Source organism: Scyliorhinus canicula, chromosome 21 (genome assembly GCF_902713615.1).
Source record: "Scyliorhinus canicula chromosome 21, sScyCan1.1, whole genome shotgun sequence".
Lineage (NCBI taxonomy): Eukaryota > Metazoa > Chordata > Chondrichthyes > Carcharhiniformes > Scyliorhinidae > Scyliorhinus > Scyliorhinus canicula.
This window is the reverse complement of record NC_052166.1, coordinates 43,291,337-43,309,989: the sequence shown is the minus strand read 5'-3', so window position 1 is coordinate 43,309,989 and position 18,653 is coordinate 43,291,337. Positions and strand designations below refer to the sequence as shown.

At 40.5% G+C, this 18,653-nt stretch overlaps 1 protein-coding gene across 10 annotated transcripts in view; it reads left to right on the top strand.

Moving 5' to 3' along the window:
* The window catches only part of LOC119955747 (spermatid perinuclear RNA binding protein), a 215,304-nt gene that overhangs the window by 126,251 nt on the left and 70,400 nt on the right, over positions 1-18,653 (top strand). For 8 of the 10 annotated variants that reach the window (XM_038782268.1, XM_038782269.1, XM_038782270.1 and 5 more), the window contains 2 exons: positions 12,320-12,508; positions 13,443-13,678. The exons of 1 other annotated variant lie outside the window; for it this stretch is intronic. In XM_038782268.1, coding sequence (XP_038638196.1) covers positions 12,470-12,508; positions 13,443-13,678 — 275 coding nt within the window. In that variant the 5' untranslated portion in view covers positions 12,320-12,469. The remainder of the gene's footprint in view (positions 1-12,319; positions 12,509-13,442; positions 13,679-18,653) is intronic. One more of the 10 variants, XM_038782273.1, reaches the window with a different exon arrangement.

Here is an 18,653-nt window from a genome sequence, read left to right as displayed (position 1 = left end):
CAGGATAGATATGAATCAACAAACCAACTGAGGTCGAACACATCACACTACACAATGAATGGCAGAAGAGACCAAGACAGAGTTCATGGATTAAAGAAAAACTTTAATTGAAGAGAGTGGAGGGAAGTTTTGGTAACCGAGCAGGGCAGTTAGAGTACCCCTTTAGAACTGTGGTGTGCTCAATAATAATCCACCCAGACATCCAGAACATTGAGGTCACCCAATCTCACTGAAACTCAGTCTCTCTCACAAGGAATTTCAGCCTTCAGAGTCCAAGATCTAATCTTGGATTCTCTCCAAAGGTTGCTCCAACTGAAGCATTAGAAATATGGATAATCTTGCATGGTTTCTGTCTCATTTTTCAAGATGCATTCCCCTTGGTGAGCACCCAAGCGCTAACTCACAAACATTACTTTCTCTCTTTGGGTGCTCTGAGCAGGGCGCTACTGCTCCAAAGGGGTACATATTTCCTAATGGCCAGCAGCATGGAGTCATCAACCTTCAGCTACCTTCTTGGATCTTCAGGCTTCTCCTGAGCCCTCTTCAATTACCAAACTCGGACCGCACCAACGATAGTAGGGTTTCAATCTTGTCTTTCAATTCATCAACACAGCTTTAGCTGTATTGAGCAGCACACTACTGCTCCAAAGGGATTGCCCTCTCAATTTAAAAGCTAGTCGTGTCCGTTGGCCACTTCTCCCACAATTGGAGGTGCCTCGACCAATCGGCCATGACTTTCCCAACACCTGCCCACGATCTGCAGTTTGCAGAACCCTGTACTATAGGATTCCATTATACTCTACCACAAACATTCCTATTTCTTCAGGAGTTTAAGAAGAAAGGTAGGAATGGGAAACAACAGAAAAGAATTGTTAACAGTAAATCAAATGGCTTGCCGTTGACACCAGAAGAGCAGTCTCAGCACTGTATTGCATGATTAACTTTCTCCTTTTATTACTTACAGTCCCAGGTCACTTACAGCTTGTTGTCTTGGTTTGCAAAAGAGCCCAGGACAAGCTATTACAAATTATTATTCTTCTTGTTTGGCGCAGCCTGGAAATGTAAAATTATTCTTATGAATTGTAATGATCAGAGAGGGGCCTGTTTTCATCAGCGCAGCCTCAGACGTTAAGTCAGCACTGTCCACTTACTATTCTAATAATTTTGGTATAATGCTTTTGCATGTGGTGATTTATTGTTTAATTGTTTTTTATGCCATACTGTAAATGGGTCATCTTGTTCTTGGTAATTTACCCTTCAGTACCCACCCTAGGAGATATATCAATTCTGTTTCTCCATTTCAAAAATTAATATCTTGAACACATTTGTTAGAAATTAGCTTGTTTGTTCAGAGCTAACTGCTACTGCTCTCCCTGTGTGAATCACCCATGAATAGAATAAGAACAAAAGAAATAGGAACAGCTGTAGGTCAGTAGCCTACCCTTCAATTAAACAAGGTCATAGCTGAATTTCTACATCACCTTCACTGTGCCACCCAATCCCACAACCCATGATACCATGCGTGACCAAAAATCAACAATTCTTGGTCTTGAATATATTCATTGGCTGAGCGTCCACAGCCCTCTAGACGGAGAATTTCAAAAAGTCTGTAACTTTGGGTGATTTTTTTTTTTCCTCCTCTCGTATGGAATGACCCCTTATCCTGAAACTATGATCTCTAGTTCTAGAATCTCCAGCCAGGGAAACAACTTTTCAACATTTACCCTGTCAAGCCTTCTGAATAATTTTACACATTTCAATTACGTCACCTCTCGTTCTTCTAAGGTCTAGCAAATATAGGACCAAAATACTCCCATCTCCCTTGATTTACATACAGTAAAGTCTGGCCTTTCGCGACTCCCTTGATTCACTAACTATGCGAAGCCTTCGTAGATTGCATCTCCTATCACGTTAGTAATTTTCACTTGTTTGCATTTTCTTTCCCCAAGGAAACAGCAGCCACGATGGAACAGAGGCCATGACACGTTTTAACAAGGAGATTGTGTAAAGTTTCTTTGAATGGACAACCACCATTCTAGAAACTAGGAAGTTCTGGAAGATTAAAATCAATGCATCCGCTATCTCTGCAGCTATCTCTGTTAAAATCTTAGGGTTATAGACTTAGGGTCTGACCATCTGTCAAATTTTTGTCCACTAATTTTTCCAGTGCTTTACAAATATTAATTACTTTTAAGTTCTTCACTCTGATTAGATTCTTGGTCCCCCGCAATTGCCAGTGTCATTTGGCGTCTTCTACTTGGCAGCAAAGACAAAATATGTATTTAGCATCTTGGTCATTTCCGTATTCCCTATTATAATTTCTCCTGTCTGTCTCTAGGGGACCTATATATACTTTCACTGATCTCTTCCCTTTTGAGTACATACCTAAGTTCTTGGAGTCCGTTTTCATATTTCTTGCTAGTTTACTTTCAATATGTTCTCCTAAATTAATTTCTAGTCATTCTTTGATACATAAAACCCTTTCTATCTTCAGGCTTGCTGGTCTTTTTTGACACATTGTAAATCTCTTCTTTTTTTAAACTGACACAGTCTATGGCTATTCCTTGGCTTTTCTGGCAGTTTTGTTCCTTAAGTGAATGTATGTTGAAGAACAGAGATAACAGAGAGGATTGTAGATGGCAATACTATTGATGGACCTCCAAAAGGTATAGTGCTACACAACAGACTTGTGAACAAAGTCAGGTCTCATGGAAGAAAAGGAAAAGTAGCAACATGGATACAGAATTGTCTTGAGTGACAGGTAACAGAGACTAGTGTTCAATGGGTTTTTTTTGGGCTGTAGGAAGATTTATAATGGAGTTCCCCATAGGCCAGTATTGGAACAGTTGCTCTTCCTGATGCATGTTAATGACCTAGACTTCGGTGTACAGAGCACAATTTCAAAAAATTGAAGATGATATGAAATTTGGGAGCATGTGAACTGTGAGGGTGATGGTGTAGAAATTCAAAAGAACATCACTAACTTGGTGGAATGGGAAGATGAAGTTAAATGCAGAGAAATGTGAAGTGATTAATTTTGGTAGAAAGAACATGGACAGATTGAGAAAGCGGTTAATAAAGCATACGGTATCCTAAGCTTTATTAATAGGAGGATAGAATACAAGAGCAAGGAGGTTATGTTGAACTTGTATAAGACACCAGTTTGGCCTCAGCAGGAGCATTGCATCCAGTCTAGGTGCCAGTATTTCGAAAACATTTTAAGTTATTGAGGAAAGTGCAGAAATAATTCACAAGCATAGTTCCAGATGATAGATTGAAGATGTTGGGACTGTTTTCCTTGGAGAAGAGACGACTTGAGAGTATTCAAAATTATGAAGGGCCTTGACAAAGTAGATAGGGTGAAACGTCCCAATCATGAAAGGTTTGAGAACAAGAGGGAACTGTACTTAATTGGCAAAAGAAGCAAAAGTGGCATACATAGTTACGGTCTGGAAAACAATATGGTGGAAGCATGTCTAATTAAATTATTCAAGAGATAATTGGATTTTTATCTATAAAGGACGAATGGCAGGGTTATGGGATGAAGATGTGGTGGGGGGTGGGGGGGGGGGGGTGTGACACTAGAGTAATTGCTCATTCGGAGAGCAGGTGCATATACAACAGACCAGATGGACTCCTCCAATGCTGTAACCCTTCTGTGATTCTGTGAAATGTTTGCCATTGTTTATCCACCATAATTTCTTTCAATCTAATTTCTCACCACCTCCACCCCCACACATAGCTTTACATTTTAGACCTTGGTTTCAAACTTAACTGCATCTCAAATTTAAGAGGTTTTATCATATTATGATCACTCTTCCCCAGAAGGCCCTTTTCTAAAAGATTATTAATTTACTCTGTCACATTCCACAATACAAGGTCCAAAATCATCTGGCCTAATTCTCCTATGTCTTACAACGTCAAGGTTCCTGAGCTCTGCTTATGATGAATACTGGTTGATTAGACATGGGGTTGTAAAGGCAATGGGCGGGAAGTCATGAATAGGCCCCACGTTGACACAGCCATGTGGATGGGTGGGGGGGGGGGGGTGCATGGGTTGGCAAGGAGGGTATAGGGGCCATTGGAAATGGATGGGGAATGAGTTGACAATATATGAGCAATGGGAGTTAGTATGGTGTAAGAGGTGAGGACAAGAGGATCTAATGTGTAACCAAACAATTGAGACAATGCTGCAGGTAACTGAAGCAGGCTTTTTAAACAGCCTGTGGCTGCCTCAGACCTAAATTTGGGGGTGATTGGTCCGACTCTATCCATGTCTGCAACATTAATTTTATTCTAGGGGAGTGAGACTTCACAATTGCAGGGTTAGAGAAGATTGCCCAGCAGTAATTGACTCCAGCATATGCGAGCCCTAACATTTCCAGGTCTTTTTAGTATACTTTTCAGTGCCGAGTTTTATCAGTGAAGTCTGCAACTGGACACCCTGTGAAAGAAAAACTTATCTGGCAGCAACTTTCTGGATTTTTGTGTTTAACTACATATGTGTGGATGCCAACACACAGTTGTTGCTAGTTTTGCCTTGTAATGCGTTGTTAGCCATGCCATTACTAGAGCAAAGTCCAGGCCATTTATGTTTAGTTAAGATCATGGGAAATGTGTGTTCTGCTGTACAAGCAGTTCTTTATACGGGGAAAGGAAAAAGCTATCAAGAAGAAATTCAAATCATAGCTGATGGAATTAATATTACTCTGCACCAAAGAAGATGGCATTAAATTAACCAGCAACTAAGGAACGGAATCAACTTTGGTGTTCAGAAAAATGTGGATAGTGACCTTAAACCTGCCTGTCTAACTATGGAGGAAAATAATTAAGAAATGTGCACAGCTGTTAGAATTTCATAAATTGGAGGCAGAAAAAGATCAGCGAAAATTATAGGAGAAAGAAGCACAAGGAAAAGAATCAAAACCAAATTGGAAGCTTTAGTTTATTCAGAGGAAGACTGCGATAAAATACAAGACAGTTGAGCCTACACAACAGGAGTAATTGGCAAATGAATTTCAGTGTAGCTGATTGCAAGGTAATAAACATTTTGGTGAGAAGAATAAGGAGGGCATTCCTTGGGAATAATGGATGTAAAGGAGGTCGAGGATATATGATGTAAATCCTAAAGGTTAGTGACACTACAAAAATACAAACAAAGCACTGGTTCATTTCGAGAGGAGGAGAGTTGAAATGCAGAGAGATCATGTTAAACTTGTCAGAAAGTAAAGGGTTCTGGTCTCCGTTTTAGAAAAGATATAGAGGCATTAGATTTAGATTTATTGTCACGTGTACTGAGGTATAGGGAAAAGTATTATTCTGTGTGCAGTCCAAGCAGATCGTTCCATACATGAAAAACAGAGGACGTGCGATAAATACACAATGTAAATACATAGACATAGACATCAGGTGAAGCATACGGAGTGTAGTGCTACACAGTAGAGAAGATGCGTGGAGAGATCAGTTCAGTCCATAACAGAGTCATTCAGGAGTCTGGTAAATGCGCGGATGAAGCTGTTTTTGAATCTGTCAATGCTGTTCTCAGACTTTTATATCTCTTCCGATGGAGGAAGTCTGAAGAGAGAATAACCGGGTGAGAGGGGTCCTTTGATTATGCTGCCCGCTTTCCCAAGACAGCGGGAGATGTAGACAGAGTCCATGGATGGGAGCGGGTTCACGTGATGGACTAAGCTGTGTTCACAACTCTGTGGTTTCCTACGGTCTTGGGCCAAGCAGTTGCCATGCCAAGCTATGATGCAGCCTGATAGGATGCTTTCTATGGTTTATCTATAAAAATTGGTAAGAGTCAATGTGGACACTCAGAATTTCCTTAGTTTCTTGAGAAAGTATAGGCGCTGTTGTGCGTTCTTAGTCGTGGAGTTGATGTGGGTGGAACTGGACAGATTTTTGGTGATATGCACACCTAGGAATTAACCATTGGGCGGCATAGTAGCACAGTGCTTAGCACTGTTGCTTCACAGCACCAGTGACCCGGGATCGATTCCTAGCTTAGGTCACTGTGCGGAGTCCGCACTTTCTCCCCGTGCTTGCGGGGTTTCCTCCGGCTGCTCCGGTTTCCTTCCACAAGTCCTGAAAGACGTGCTTGTTAGGTGAATTGGGCATTTTGAATTCTCCCTCTGTATACCCGAAGAGATGCCATAGTATGGCGACTAGGGGAATTTTCACAGTAACTTCACGCAGTGTTAATGTGAGCCTACTTGTGACACTAATAAAGATTATTATTAGCTCCACCTCGGCACCAATGATGCAGATGGGTGTGTACGACACTTCACTTCCTGAAGTCAATGACCAGCTCCTTAGTTTTGCTGATGTTGAGGACTAGTGAAAGTGCAATAAACTCTTCTAGAATTAAACCAGAGCTGGAATTAATATGTATCAGAAACAGATTGGATATTTTATCTCAAACAGAAGTCAGAAAGAGGCCTTCCAAGATTATGAAAGGGGTTGATAAGGCAAATATAGACATGCTTCCACTTGTGTGCAAGGTGAGGAGAGACGGGGGCAAGAAATCTAAAATAGTTTCTTCTCCCCCTGCTCATTCCTTTATAAAAAAATAATTTTTATTGAAAATCTTTTTACAAAATATATAATAAACAGTAACAAACAACAATAAAACAACATAATAAGCATAACACCCCCAAGACCGTAACAATGCATATATCGAGCCCCCTCACCCCCCCAAACCCGGTAAACAACAAGAGAACTTGTTGCTGTCCATGATTTCTTCCAGATTTATTAGTGGCCCAGTGAGAATGTTAATTAGGTTGGGGGGAGGCGTGTGATACATTCCTAGAGAATATATTAAAATATGAGCAAGAAGCAACTTAGGCAATCATGGTTTCATATATCAGACCTCATGGAAGCATGTGAGGAAATAGAGGACTCCCCATAACATTTTGCAGTGTTCCAAGGGGTCTGCACAGTTTGAATTGTGTTGAGCTAACTATGGGTCTGAACTGAGGTCATTTGATGATAATCAACAAAAAGTACCAGGGTCCCACAACTTAAAACCTGCAGAGTGACAAAAATACAAAGAAAGGATGTTGATGTAATCGTGGAAATCAAAGCAATTGAGGAACGGAATACCAAAGGGTTCCAGCAAAGAATGGTATCTTGAGCATGCTACTACGATTTATTAAAGATAGCCCAACATTCTACTGCAGGATGTCAGAGCATGAATTACATAGTGCAGATTGGTTTAATATTGATCTACACGAAAATTGCTATATTTTGTAGACCGTGGAATGACTGAGAGTAAATTAGAATTTGCATCAAAGCATCACTATTATCTACCCATTATAAACTGACTGGTTAAGTAAATTGGCTTAACTGTCAGTGGGATTTTGTTTTGGAAATAGTGCTTGCTAGCAATACTCAAAATTGTATTTGGACACTGAATGTGATGGCATCAGCAGACACTGATATCATGATTGATGCATTTAGAATTTTTTGCACAGATTGGATTCCCATGTGATGTTCTAGTTTCATGTCTCAACAAGGAGCTACCCAATTAGTTATCCATTGCAGACGCAGTGCTTTATAAAAACTTTTCTGTCCACTTGATACAATAAGCTGATGCATGGGCTAATAGAGGTTGCATAGTACATTGGCCATATTGTGAATGCTGGTAGAAGATGCCACAAGAATTATCTGGTACTTTCTATTTGACTTAATGTACAGATGCTGAGTGTACAACCAATTAATATTGTTCAAAGATTTGTAGTCGAGAGGGAAAAGCCCAGATTAAGACCAAAGTATCATTAGTGGGCCATTTAGCCCCTCATCTGTTCCTCCATTTATTGTGGCTTGAATAATCTGCAGTCTAACTCCATGATGCTGTTAGTTAACAAAAATGTATCGTTCTCAGGCTTTAAATTAACAATTGATCCCATTCCAAACATCTACTACCGCTCCCATTTGGGAGTGTTTCCTTACTTCAATCACAAAATGGCTGGCGTTAATAAGGCCATAAGACATAGGAGAGGAAGTAGGCCATTCGGCCCATTGTCAATAAGATCATGGCTGATCTGATATCCTTAACTCCACTTCCTACCGTATCCCCATAACACTTGATACCCTTATTGATTAAAAATCTTTCTACCTCAGCCTTGAACATCCTTAACAATCCAGCCTCTACAGTTTTCTGCGGTAATGAATTCCACAGGTTCACTAGCCTCAGAAGAAAAATTCCTCCTCATCTATGTCTTAAATAGGCGACCCCTTACTCTGAGATTATGTCCTCTGGTCCTAGGCTTTCCCACAAGAAGAAACATCGTGTCAAGCCCCTGAGAATCCTATCTGTCTGAAAAAGGTCAGCTCTCATTCTTCTAAACTCCAACGAGTACAGGCCCATCTTACTTAACCTCTCCTGATAAGAAAATCCCTCCATACCCAGGATCAACATAGTGAACCTTCTCTCGACTGCCTCCAATGCCAGTATATCTTGCCTTAGATAAGAGGCTAAAACTGTGTTCCAGATTTATTTAGACTATGCCCACTAGTCCTCAACTCTCGAATCAGTTAAAATAGGGTTCTCTGTCCACCCTGTTACAATTGAGGTCTTCAAGCGGTTGTGTTTTGCACTGTGTCTTTAAACTTTAGTTAAAATGAAGGGTGTCATGTAACTATTCAAAATAGTACCTGACAGCAGACCTGCTGAGAAAGGTGCAACATTCTCAGACTTGGGAACAAAGGGCAAGGACAGATGTGTGGGATTGTTCCTTTCTGTAGTTTAAAGCACAGGTAGCCGTTGTAGTTTTAGTAAATTCTTACATTGAATATTTCAACTTGTGAAATTTTGTTTTGTCATCCTTTTCAGCTATTAATTGGGAGTTTGAATTTCCTTTTAAATATTGTTGGGGCAGAAAGGCATGCTGTCAAAGCTTTTCATCTTACACTGATCAGGACAGATTTACAAGGATACCAGTTGTAAAGCGAACAGCAGTTTATATTGGATGACAAGAGAGTGTTGATTGGTTGGCAAATGGGCTACAATTGGTAGAGGCATTGCTGGAGACTGCACCAGAAAGCAGTTAACTGCCAAGCTTTTGTTTAAATTCAAACCGAGCAGGTCTGCTTTGCTCAAGGCATTGCCTTGGGGAATAAACCAGAGCATGGCTGCCCCCAAGCATTTGTTTAGCTGAAAAAAGTGCAATAGGACAGGGCCCTTTGTGTCAAACCCATGACCACTACCATCTGGAAGGAGATGGGCAGCAGATCCATGAGAACACCACCATCTGGAGGTTCTCCTCCAAGTCACTCAGCAACCTGACTTGGAAATATATTGCTGTTCCTTCACTATCGCTGGGTCAAAATCCTGGAACTCCCTCCCTAATAGCACAGTAGGTATACTGTTATGGGCCAGCATTTAGAGAACCCCAAAGTGTATCATGAAGTTCACCTGACCCACAACTTTTAATAGATGGTGGTATGGGGAGCACACGCCCCACTCTTCAGGTGTGAACCACTCCGGCGTCGCACCTTCAGGTGCTAGGCTGGTGACACAGTGTTGGCGCCACGCCAGCCGGCGCGTAAGGGCCTCCACCGGCCGACGCAAGTTGGCGCATGCGCTTGAGCACAAGCGTGAACAGGGAGGATTCTTCTCCGCACCAGCCATGGCGGAGGTTGATTGCAGAGTGAAAGAGTGCCCCGGCGGCACAGGCCCGCCCGCGGATCGGTGGGCCAGGCCACCATAGGGGCACCCACCTGGGGCAAGATCCCTCACCCGCCACCACCCTGAGAACTCTGCAGGCCGCCCGTGGAGCCAGGTCCCGCCAGTAAGGACCTGTTGTGATTTACGCTGGCGGGACCAGCCGGAAACGGGCGGCCACTCGACCCATTACGGGCCGGAGAATCGCCGGGGGGGGGGGGTGTGTGTGCTGCCAACAGCCTCCGACTGGCACGGTGCAATTCCCGCCCCTGCCAAAACCCCGGTGCCGGAGAATTCAGCAGCCTGCGGGGGCGGGATCCCCCAATGGGGAGTTGGAGAATCCCGCCCCAGGTTTAACTTCACTTCTGAGAACAGTTACCACATTGAAATCCGCAAATGGACATTCATAAGCTTGCAGTGATTCACACAAGCTGTGATTGCAGCTTCTCCAAAACTAAAATGAAACCAAACCTCCTTGCAGCAAAAAACCAAAAGCGAAAGTAAAAGGCTGACAGACAGCCCAGCTCCACCCACTCTGACATCACTGCAGTAATAAACACCCATTTCTTAAAGGTACTCTCACTACAGATATTTATACACACACCCATTTATAAACACCCATTTCTTAAAGGTACTCTCACATAACAATACCTATGCCACATAGACTGCAGCAGTTCAAGGCAGCTCACCACTAACTTCTCGGGGGCAATTAGGGATGGGCAACAAACGCTGACCCAGTCAGCGCAGCCCACACTCCGTAAAAGGAAATCTTAAATCCAGCTTCTAGCATGCCTAATGAGCCACACTGCGAGCCCATCTAATGATCTTAAATTGGTTATCAGTAAAAATGCAAGACAAAAAGCTTTGGCAGCATGTCTCTTCAGCAGTACTCAAGTTCTATTCTACCAAATGGTTATTTTAAAATGTTATCACTTTCTATGTGAATCACAACAACCCTACATAAATCACAACCCTACGTAAATCACAACAACCCTATCTATTCCTCCTAATATTTTGAAAACTTGATTGAATCACTGTTGAACCATCTAAATTCCAGGGAATATAACCCTAGCTTATGTAAGATGGCTTTGTAATTTGACCCTCAGGAATTCACTTAAAATTCTGATAAACCAAGCTGTATTCCCTCCAAGACCAAATTCGTCCTTCCCAAGATGTGATGGTGACATGAATTTTTCACAGTACTCCAGCTGTGGTTTAACCAGGGCTTGGTAGCATAACTTCTACCCAGTTGTAACCTATTTTGCTCGCTATAAAGCCTACATTCCATTAAGTTTTTTTGGTTATTCTCGCCATATATATTAATGACTTTTTAATGATCTAGATGCATGGATCACTCTACCCCGAGTTCCTTTGAGTGCCCAAGGTTTGTGACTTTTAACTATTTTGCAAGTACTGTGCAATCCTTATGCTATAAGGATTCGGAATGGGAATATGTGGAGCATGTATTGAGGTAGAGCGATTGAGGTTGAGCTCATCTAGAATCTAGATGAATCTAGGGGTTTACTACCGAGAGTAATATAGACACCAGAATCTACTTGTTCTATTACCAGTGAGTTCTAGGTAGGTCTGTACACAATGGTGGAAAAATGTAATGAGAGAAATTAGAGTTGAATTCAAGGATGCTGATGTGGGTGTGTAATCTGTGCAATTGTACAGAGCTGTGAGCCAGTCAAAGGTCCTGGGTATATTCAGTGCAAGCAGACCTATGTTTCATGGAATGTAGATGTGCTATCTAGCACTGAGCACAACCAGGAGAGTAATCTATTTTCTCCACTGGATTTGTTGTTATATTATGGAAAGCCCACCTTTTATACTGTTAAACAAAAAAAAAAAAGAGCTATTTGCTTTCCAGTAAAGGAAGAGAAGGTGGTCAGTCCCGGCGGCGGACGATGGAGTGAGTCTGGCCTGGGTAGGAAGCACAGGCAGGATCCTGGCAGAACTTCATGTACTGATTCTCAGGACAGATTTTTGGTTTACTGACACTGTGCAGGCGGTAGGTCTTGTTTTCCAATCTACCCCAGTCACCCTCCCACAGTCATGGCTCAGTTGGGCGAAGGAGAAAACAAAATTCAGTTTTTACAAACTATAAAAACCACTTGACTACTTGGATATTATACAAGCTTTCACTGCAGCTGACGCATGAAAATTAGTCAGATGTCTTAAATACTGAAATAATATGGATATGTTTCAAAACCTTTTTAAATTTTCAATGGCTTAAACCATGGTTTAAACCATGCCTTTTGTGATTGTACAAGTGTGGATTTGCCACCCAGATTAATTAAGTTATATTTAAATCTTTGGATGTTAAAATACCAGTCAAAAACCCTTAATCAGTCACATAAGCACCGGGTCTGCCATGTTATTGTGCTGAAACAGTGTAGATGAGGTTAGCTTAGTGGTTCAGCTATTCTCCATGCAGAAACAACTACACAATGAATATGGGTAAGTTTGAAATTGTAGGAAATGCAGAATAACAAAGGAAACTGCCTTTTGCAGTGCAAATAAGGAAATGGTATTCAGAGTAGCTCAAACTATACCATCTCTTTTTCTCACTTGGCGCTTACCAATTTCTTTCATGTATTTTGCGCTGTATCAATTTGATCTCTTCTGTTTTCTCCTCCATGAAAGAACTGAGGTACAGAATGAGCCTTATATGCAGCACAGGCGGGGGAGATCATGTGGCTTGCATGGCTACTGCAAGGATGAAAAGTCTTAAATGGACAGTGTCTTGCAATTTTCCCCCGTTTGGGTGATGGCTTAATCATTTGTATTTGGAGGATGAAGTATGTTGAAAGAATGAAGAAGACCATACAAAAGGTAAGCAATCTAACATTACCTACCTTGGTAGGGTCTTCAACATTCTTCAAGTTATGTTCTCTGCATGCCAAGCTCTTAATAAATCCTCTCCTGTGCTCCCTGATTTGTGATTGAGAATCTATGCTTTTTGCATTTTCTCCAGAAATCAAAGACTTATCCACAGTCCCTGCAGGCAGCATAACCTGCCTAGCTCATAAAATGATCTCCTTTTCAAAGTCCAGTTACATTGCTGCAGTCTAAGTAATATCCCTCAATGTTTTGTAAAACTAAAAGGAGTGGCAAGTACACTAGATTTAATAGTATTATCTTGGTTGCTCAATGATAGACTTATGCAGGGAAATGGAGAATTATGCCTTTTCGGATCATGACATTGATGAAGATAATTTTTCAAACTTTTTTTCATCAGCATCCATACGATTTTGAATAATCTGTAGAAATTGCATTTTGTTGAGAACTACACAGATGTTCAGTAATCAAACTATACAAGTGTCAGAAGTAAAGAAAAACATTTCTGAACCCGGTAGTAATGACATCACAATTACAACTGGGCCTTGAGGTACACATTTGTTGTTATGTTCTTCACTGTCCCCCACCAGAAGAAAAACCATTCCCGTAACAAGTGACAGTGAAATCATGAAAGAATGGAGAGAGCAGTATGCTTAATGCCTCCTGAAGTTGAAAGCTGTGATCTCCAAATATCTGCTGTTAACCTTTCAAAGTTTTCTGTCAAGCAGAAGTTTTAGTAAGACCAGAAGAAAAGCTGAATATCTGTTCTCCTCACCCAGTGGAATGGATGCCCGAGGAAATAGCAGAAGAGCAGGCATTATCCTATGCATGGATTTTGACACTGCTTTTTTTGTTCTTAAAGCTTTTAGAACTTTTTGTTGTGAATTTGCAAATGGTTCAATATATAAACTTCATTTTCTATTTGAAGAGACCAATCCGAACATTTGCGAATGATGACCGACATGTCATGTCAAAACATTCCTCGGTGTATCCTTCCCAAGAAGAGCTTGAAGCTGTACAGAATATGGTTTCAACAGTGGAGTGTGCACTGAAACATGTATCGGACTATTTGGATGAAACTAATTCACAATCAATTAATGTGGATGAAAGTGAAGATGAAGCTGCAGATGTGAAGAAAAGTGGCACATCAGAGAGCAATACAAAGTGAGTTGTTGCCAATTTTGCTAAAAAAATGTTTTCCTGTGCTTTCTGTACAGAAGAAATATTAATTGATTCTCATGTCAGTGGAAGTGTTCTGCTGATTTATTAGATTTTCATCCACATCATTTGTTTATTAGTTGCTGACAAATTGCAGTATTCAGTTTTGAAATGTAATCAACATTTAGTTAAACGGGTTCTCTAACCCATAAAGTTTAATCAAATTTCTACATTCCAATAATGTAGGATAATTTTAACTTCTAGCAGACAAAATTGTATTGTGGCCTTCAAAATAGAAAATTATTTATTTCCAAGGATATGGTTCCCAAATTTATTTTTCAATCGAATTATTTAGAAATGTATAATATGGTCTAGTTCTGGGAAATTAAGTGGGACGAGTGGAGCATGTTTGGAAGGCTGTTATCACTATATAATTAGGTTTAGATTAGTTATGGAAAAAGACCAGGAACAATCAAAAGTACTGGAAGGCTAATTTGAATGAGTTGAAAGAGATCTGGCCCAAATGGATTGGATATAGGAATTATCCTCAGAAATAGTATTAAGCAATGGGAGGCCTTCAAGGAGGAGTGTGCCAGCGCAGAATAAACATGCTAAAGTAAAATACTGTGCATGCTAGAAATGTTCAGCAGATCGGGCAACATCTTTTGAGAGAACCAGAGTTAATGTTTCAGGTGTGTAACAGGTTCATATGAAATATCACACACCTGAAAGGTTAACCCTGTTTCTCCCCAGGCTAAACATATTCCTGTGATGGGAAAGAAAGTGTATCCAAAGTTAGAGTTCCCTGGCTTAAGAAATTGTGATTAACATAAAACAGAAATAACATTCTTATGATCAATTAAGAGCAAAGTCTTGCAAATGCTGGAAATCTGAAAGTGACAAGGATGATGATAAATGTCAGGTTCATAAAAAAAACTAGCAGAATGTGGAAAGTGCAGAAGAGAACTTAGAAGGAATAAAATGGGTTCAGAGAGTATGTGTGTAAAGATTAGCTGGCAACAGGAAAGGGAATACTATTGTCTTATATAAGCATAAGGGAACAAAAGGATAATCAAAAGAAAGGATAGCTCTAGAGTAAAAATGAAATCATTTTATGGGAGAAGAAGACATGACAGAGTACTAAATGAGTACTTTGTACCTGTTTACACAAAAAAAGAGGACACTGTCCAATCACAATAAAGGAGGTGGGGAAAGAGAAATTGAATAAGATGAAAATAGATATGGTGTTTAATAGGACAGCAGTGCTCAAAATAGAACATTTCTCCAGTTTGTGATACATCCCAGGCCATTGAAGTCACAAGGATTGGAAAATTGGCCACAATCGTCCAATCCTCGTTGAATACGGGAGTGGTGCAAGAGAACTAGAGAGTTGAAAATGTTACATCGCTTTTTTTTAAACGGATAAACCTTGTAATTCTAGGCCAATGAACCTGACGTCAATGGTGTAAAAACTTGTAAAGATCATTAGAGGAAAAATGAATTGTTACTTAGTAACCAGGGATAATAAATGACAACCAATATGGATTTTTGAGTGCAAGTTGTACCTGATGAACGTAATTGAGTTTTTGATGAAATAATGGAGGGCTGGTGAAGGCCTTCGATAGTGTTCAATGAAGTGCCACACAATAGACATTTTAACAAAATCAAAACCGTGGGGATTTAAAAAGTAGTGAAAGCATGGCTACAAAATGGACTACAAGACAGGCCACAGAGAATAGTGATATGTACCTTTTTTTTCCCAGATTAGAGACAGGAGATTAGAGTGATATCCCAAAGATTTGGTATTGGGACCACAATTCATTTAGATATATATTAATGACCTGGACTTGGACATAAATTCATAGTTTGCAGGTGGTGGATAACTTGGAACTGTAGTAAAGAGTGAATAGGATTGCAACAGATTTCAGGAGGACAGACAGATTGGCGAAATGTGCTAATGGTAGATTAAATGTAATGCACAGAAGTGATAGATTTTGGGAAGCAAAAGAAAAGGAAAATTAGAATGATAGAATCCCTACAGTGCAGAAGGAGGTCATTCGGCCCATTAGATCTGGACCAGCCCACCAAACGAACATCCCACTCCCATAACCCACCTAACAGTTGGGCACTAAGGGGTAATTTAGCATGGCCAATCGATCTAACCAGCACATCTTTGGATTTTGGAAGGAAACCGGAGAATCCAGAGAAAACCCAAGCAGACACGGTGAAAATGTGCAATCTCCACACAGTCACCCAAGATCGGAATCGAACACAGTACCTGACGCTGTGAGGCAGCAGTGCTAACCATTGTACCACCATGCTGTGCATGATAAAATTAGTTTAATCATGTTGTAGTAATAAAGTTTGTTTTAATTTCTCATATCCCTATTTGTGCCTGGAGTGACGCATCGTTTCCTCACAGTCTTACAAATTAAATTAAATATTGGCGTTTCTGTCCGGCTATCCACATTAAACATCACATGTTTAGCATTTGTTCATGTAGAATATAGAATTTACAGTGCAGAAGGATGCCATTCAGCCCATCAAGTCTGCACCGGTCCTTGGGAAGAGCACCCCACTTAAGCCCACACCTCCACCCTATCACCGTGACCCCACCTAACCGTTGCTTTTTGGACACCAAGGGCAATTTAGCATGGCCAATCCACCTAACCTGCACAACTTTGGACTGTGGGAGGAAACCGGCGCACCTGGAGGAAACCCACGCAGATACTGGGAGAACGTGCAGACTCCACACAGACGGTGACCCAAGCTGGAAATTGAACCTGGGACCCTGGAGCTGTGACGCGACAATGCTAACCACTGTGCTACCATGCCGCCCGTGTTGTTGGAAAACATTATAAAGGAAATAATAACAGGATGTTTAGAAAATCCATCTGAATCAGCATGATTTTATCAAGGATAAATCATGTTTGACTAATTTGCTAGAGTTCTTCGAAAATGTAGCAAGTCATGTGGATTATGGGCATCCTGCAGATCTAGTTTATCTGGTCTTTCGGAAGGTATTTGATAAGATGCCTCACAAAAGGTTAATACACAAGGTAAGATCACATGGAATATGGGGCAGTTTACTATCTTGGATAGAAAACTGGCTAACTGACCAAAGGCAGAGATTTGGCATAAATGGCTGTGGTTGCCACAGGATTCAGTTATCAGGCACCAGCAATTTACAATATATATTAATGACTTGGATGTTGGAATGGAAGGTACTATATTCATTTGGAGACGACACTAAATTAGTTGGGTTAGTAAGTTGCAATGAGGAAATAAGAAAAGGTTAGGTGAGTGGGCCAAAATTTGGCAGATGGAGTTTAATGTGGATAAGTGTGAGGTTATCCATTTTGTTCTAAAAACTGGAAAGGCAACTTATTATCTAAATGAAAAGAAAGTTCAGAGTTCTTCAGTGCAGAGGAATCTGGGTGTTCTCATGCATGAATCATAGAAAAATAGCATGCAGATACAGCAGGTAATAAGGAAGGCAAATGGAATTTTGTCCTTTATAGCTAAAGGAATAGAGTATAAAATAGGGAAGCATTACTACAACTGTACAAGGCATTGGTGAGACTGCACCTGGAGTACTGTGTACAGTATTGATTCCTTACTTGAGGAGGGATGTAGTTACATTGGAGGCAGTTCAAAGGAGGTTCACGAGATTGATTCCAGCAATGAGAGGTCTGTCTTATGAAGGGAGATTGAGGCCTACACTCTTCGACTTTAGAAGAATGAGGTATATAAGATGATAAATAATAGTGACAAAGTAGACGTGTGGGGCGATCTAGAACGACAGATCACAGTTTTTGGATAAGGGTAGCAAATTTAAAACAGATGAGAAGAAGTTATTTCTCTCAAATTAAATGGTACAATTCTAACAGGGTTGCAAAAACGGAAGAGACCTTGGGATTTACAAAAACAAGTCTTTGAAAATGGCAGGTCAAGCCAATAAGGCTCTTTAACAAATGCATACGGGATAATGGATTTTATGAACACTGGAGGTATAAAGTACAAAAGCAAGAAAGGTATGCTACATCAGCATAAGTCATTAGTTATGCCTTATCTGAAATAAGTATTGTAACTAATTATTGGCACCACAATTTCGAAGAAGGTACAGAAGAAATAATCGAATGATCTCAGCAATGAGAAACTTTAGTTATGTGAAAAGTATTGCTGAAAAAAGATATTAGTCGAAGCTTTTCATCTTGCACTCATCAGGACAATTGCAAGAATGTCGGGGGAAGCAACAGCTTTAGACTGTGTTGAGAGTATTAATTGCTAGGTTGACAAAGTATCAAGTTCTGACTGTCAGATAACTATATGTGGAAATAGTCTAGAGAAGGTTGAAGGGAAAGTCAATCGAAGTGTTCAAAATGACCAAAAGTAGATTGGGAGAAACTGTTTCTCTGGCACGAGAGTTGTTAACCATAGGTTATAGACTTGGGGTAACTTGTAAAAGAGCCCTGGGAAGGTGGGGAATTTTTTAATGCAGTAGTTATATTCTATAATGCACTAGCTACCTGAAATAATAGTGAAAGTAGTTCAATAATAATTTTCAAAATGGAAATGAATGTATGCTTGCGAGAAAAAACTTATAGGCAGAATTCTTTATATTAGACAATTGCATATTTGAAAGTTTCAAAAGAATTTACTATTCAAAGGGTGAATTCAAGGGCAGCACGGTGGCACAGTGGTTAGCACTGCTGCCTCACGGTGCCGAGGTCTCAGGTTCGATCTCGGCTCTGGGTCACTGTCCATGTGGAGTTTGCACATTCTCCCCGTGTTTGCGTGGGTTTCGCTCCCACAACCCAAAGATGTTCCGGGTAGGTAAATTGGTCATGCTAAATTGCCCCTTAATTGGTCAAAATGAATTGGGTACTCTAAATGTATTTTTTTTAAACAAAGGGCGAATTCTTGAGCTGTTTCATAAAAAATTTTACTTTTCTCTTTTTGAAGGAAAAACAAATCACAT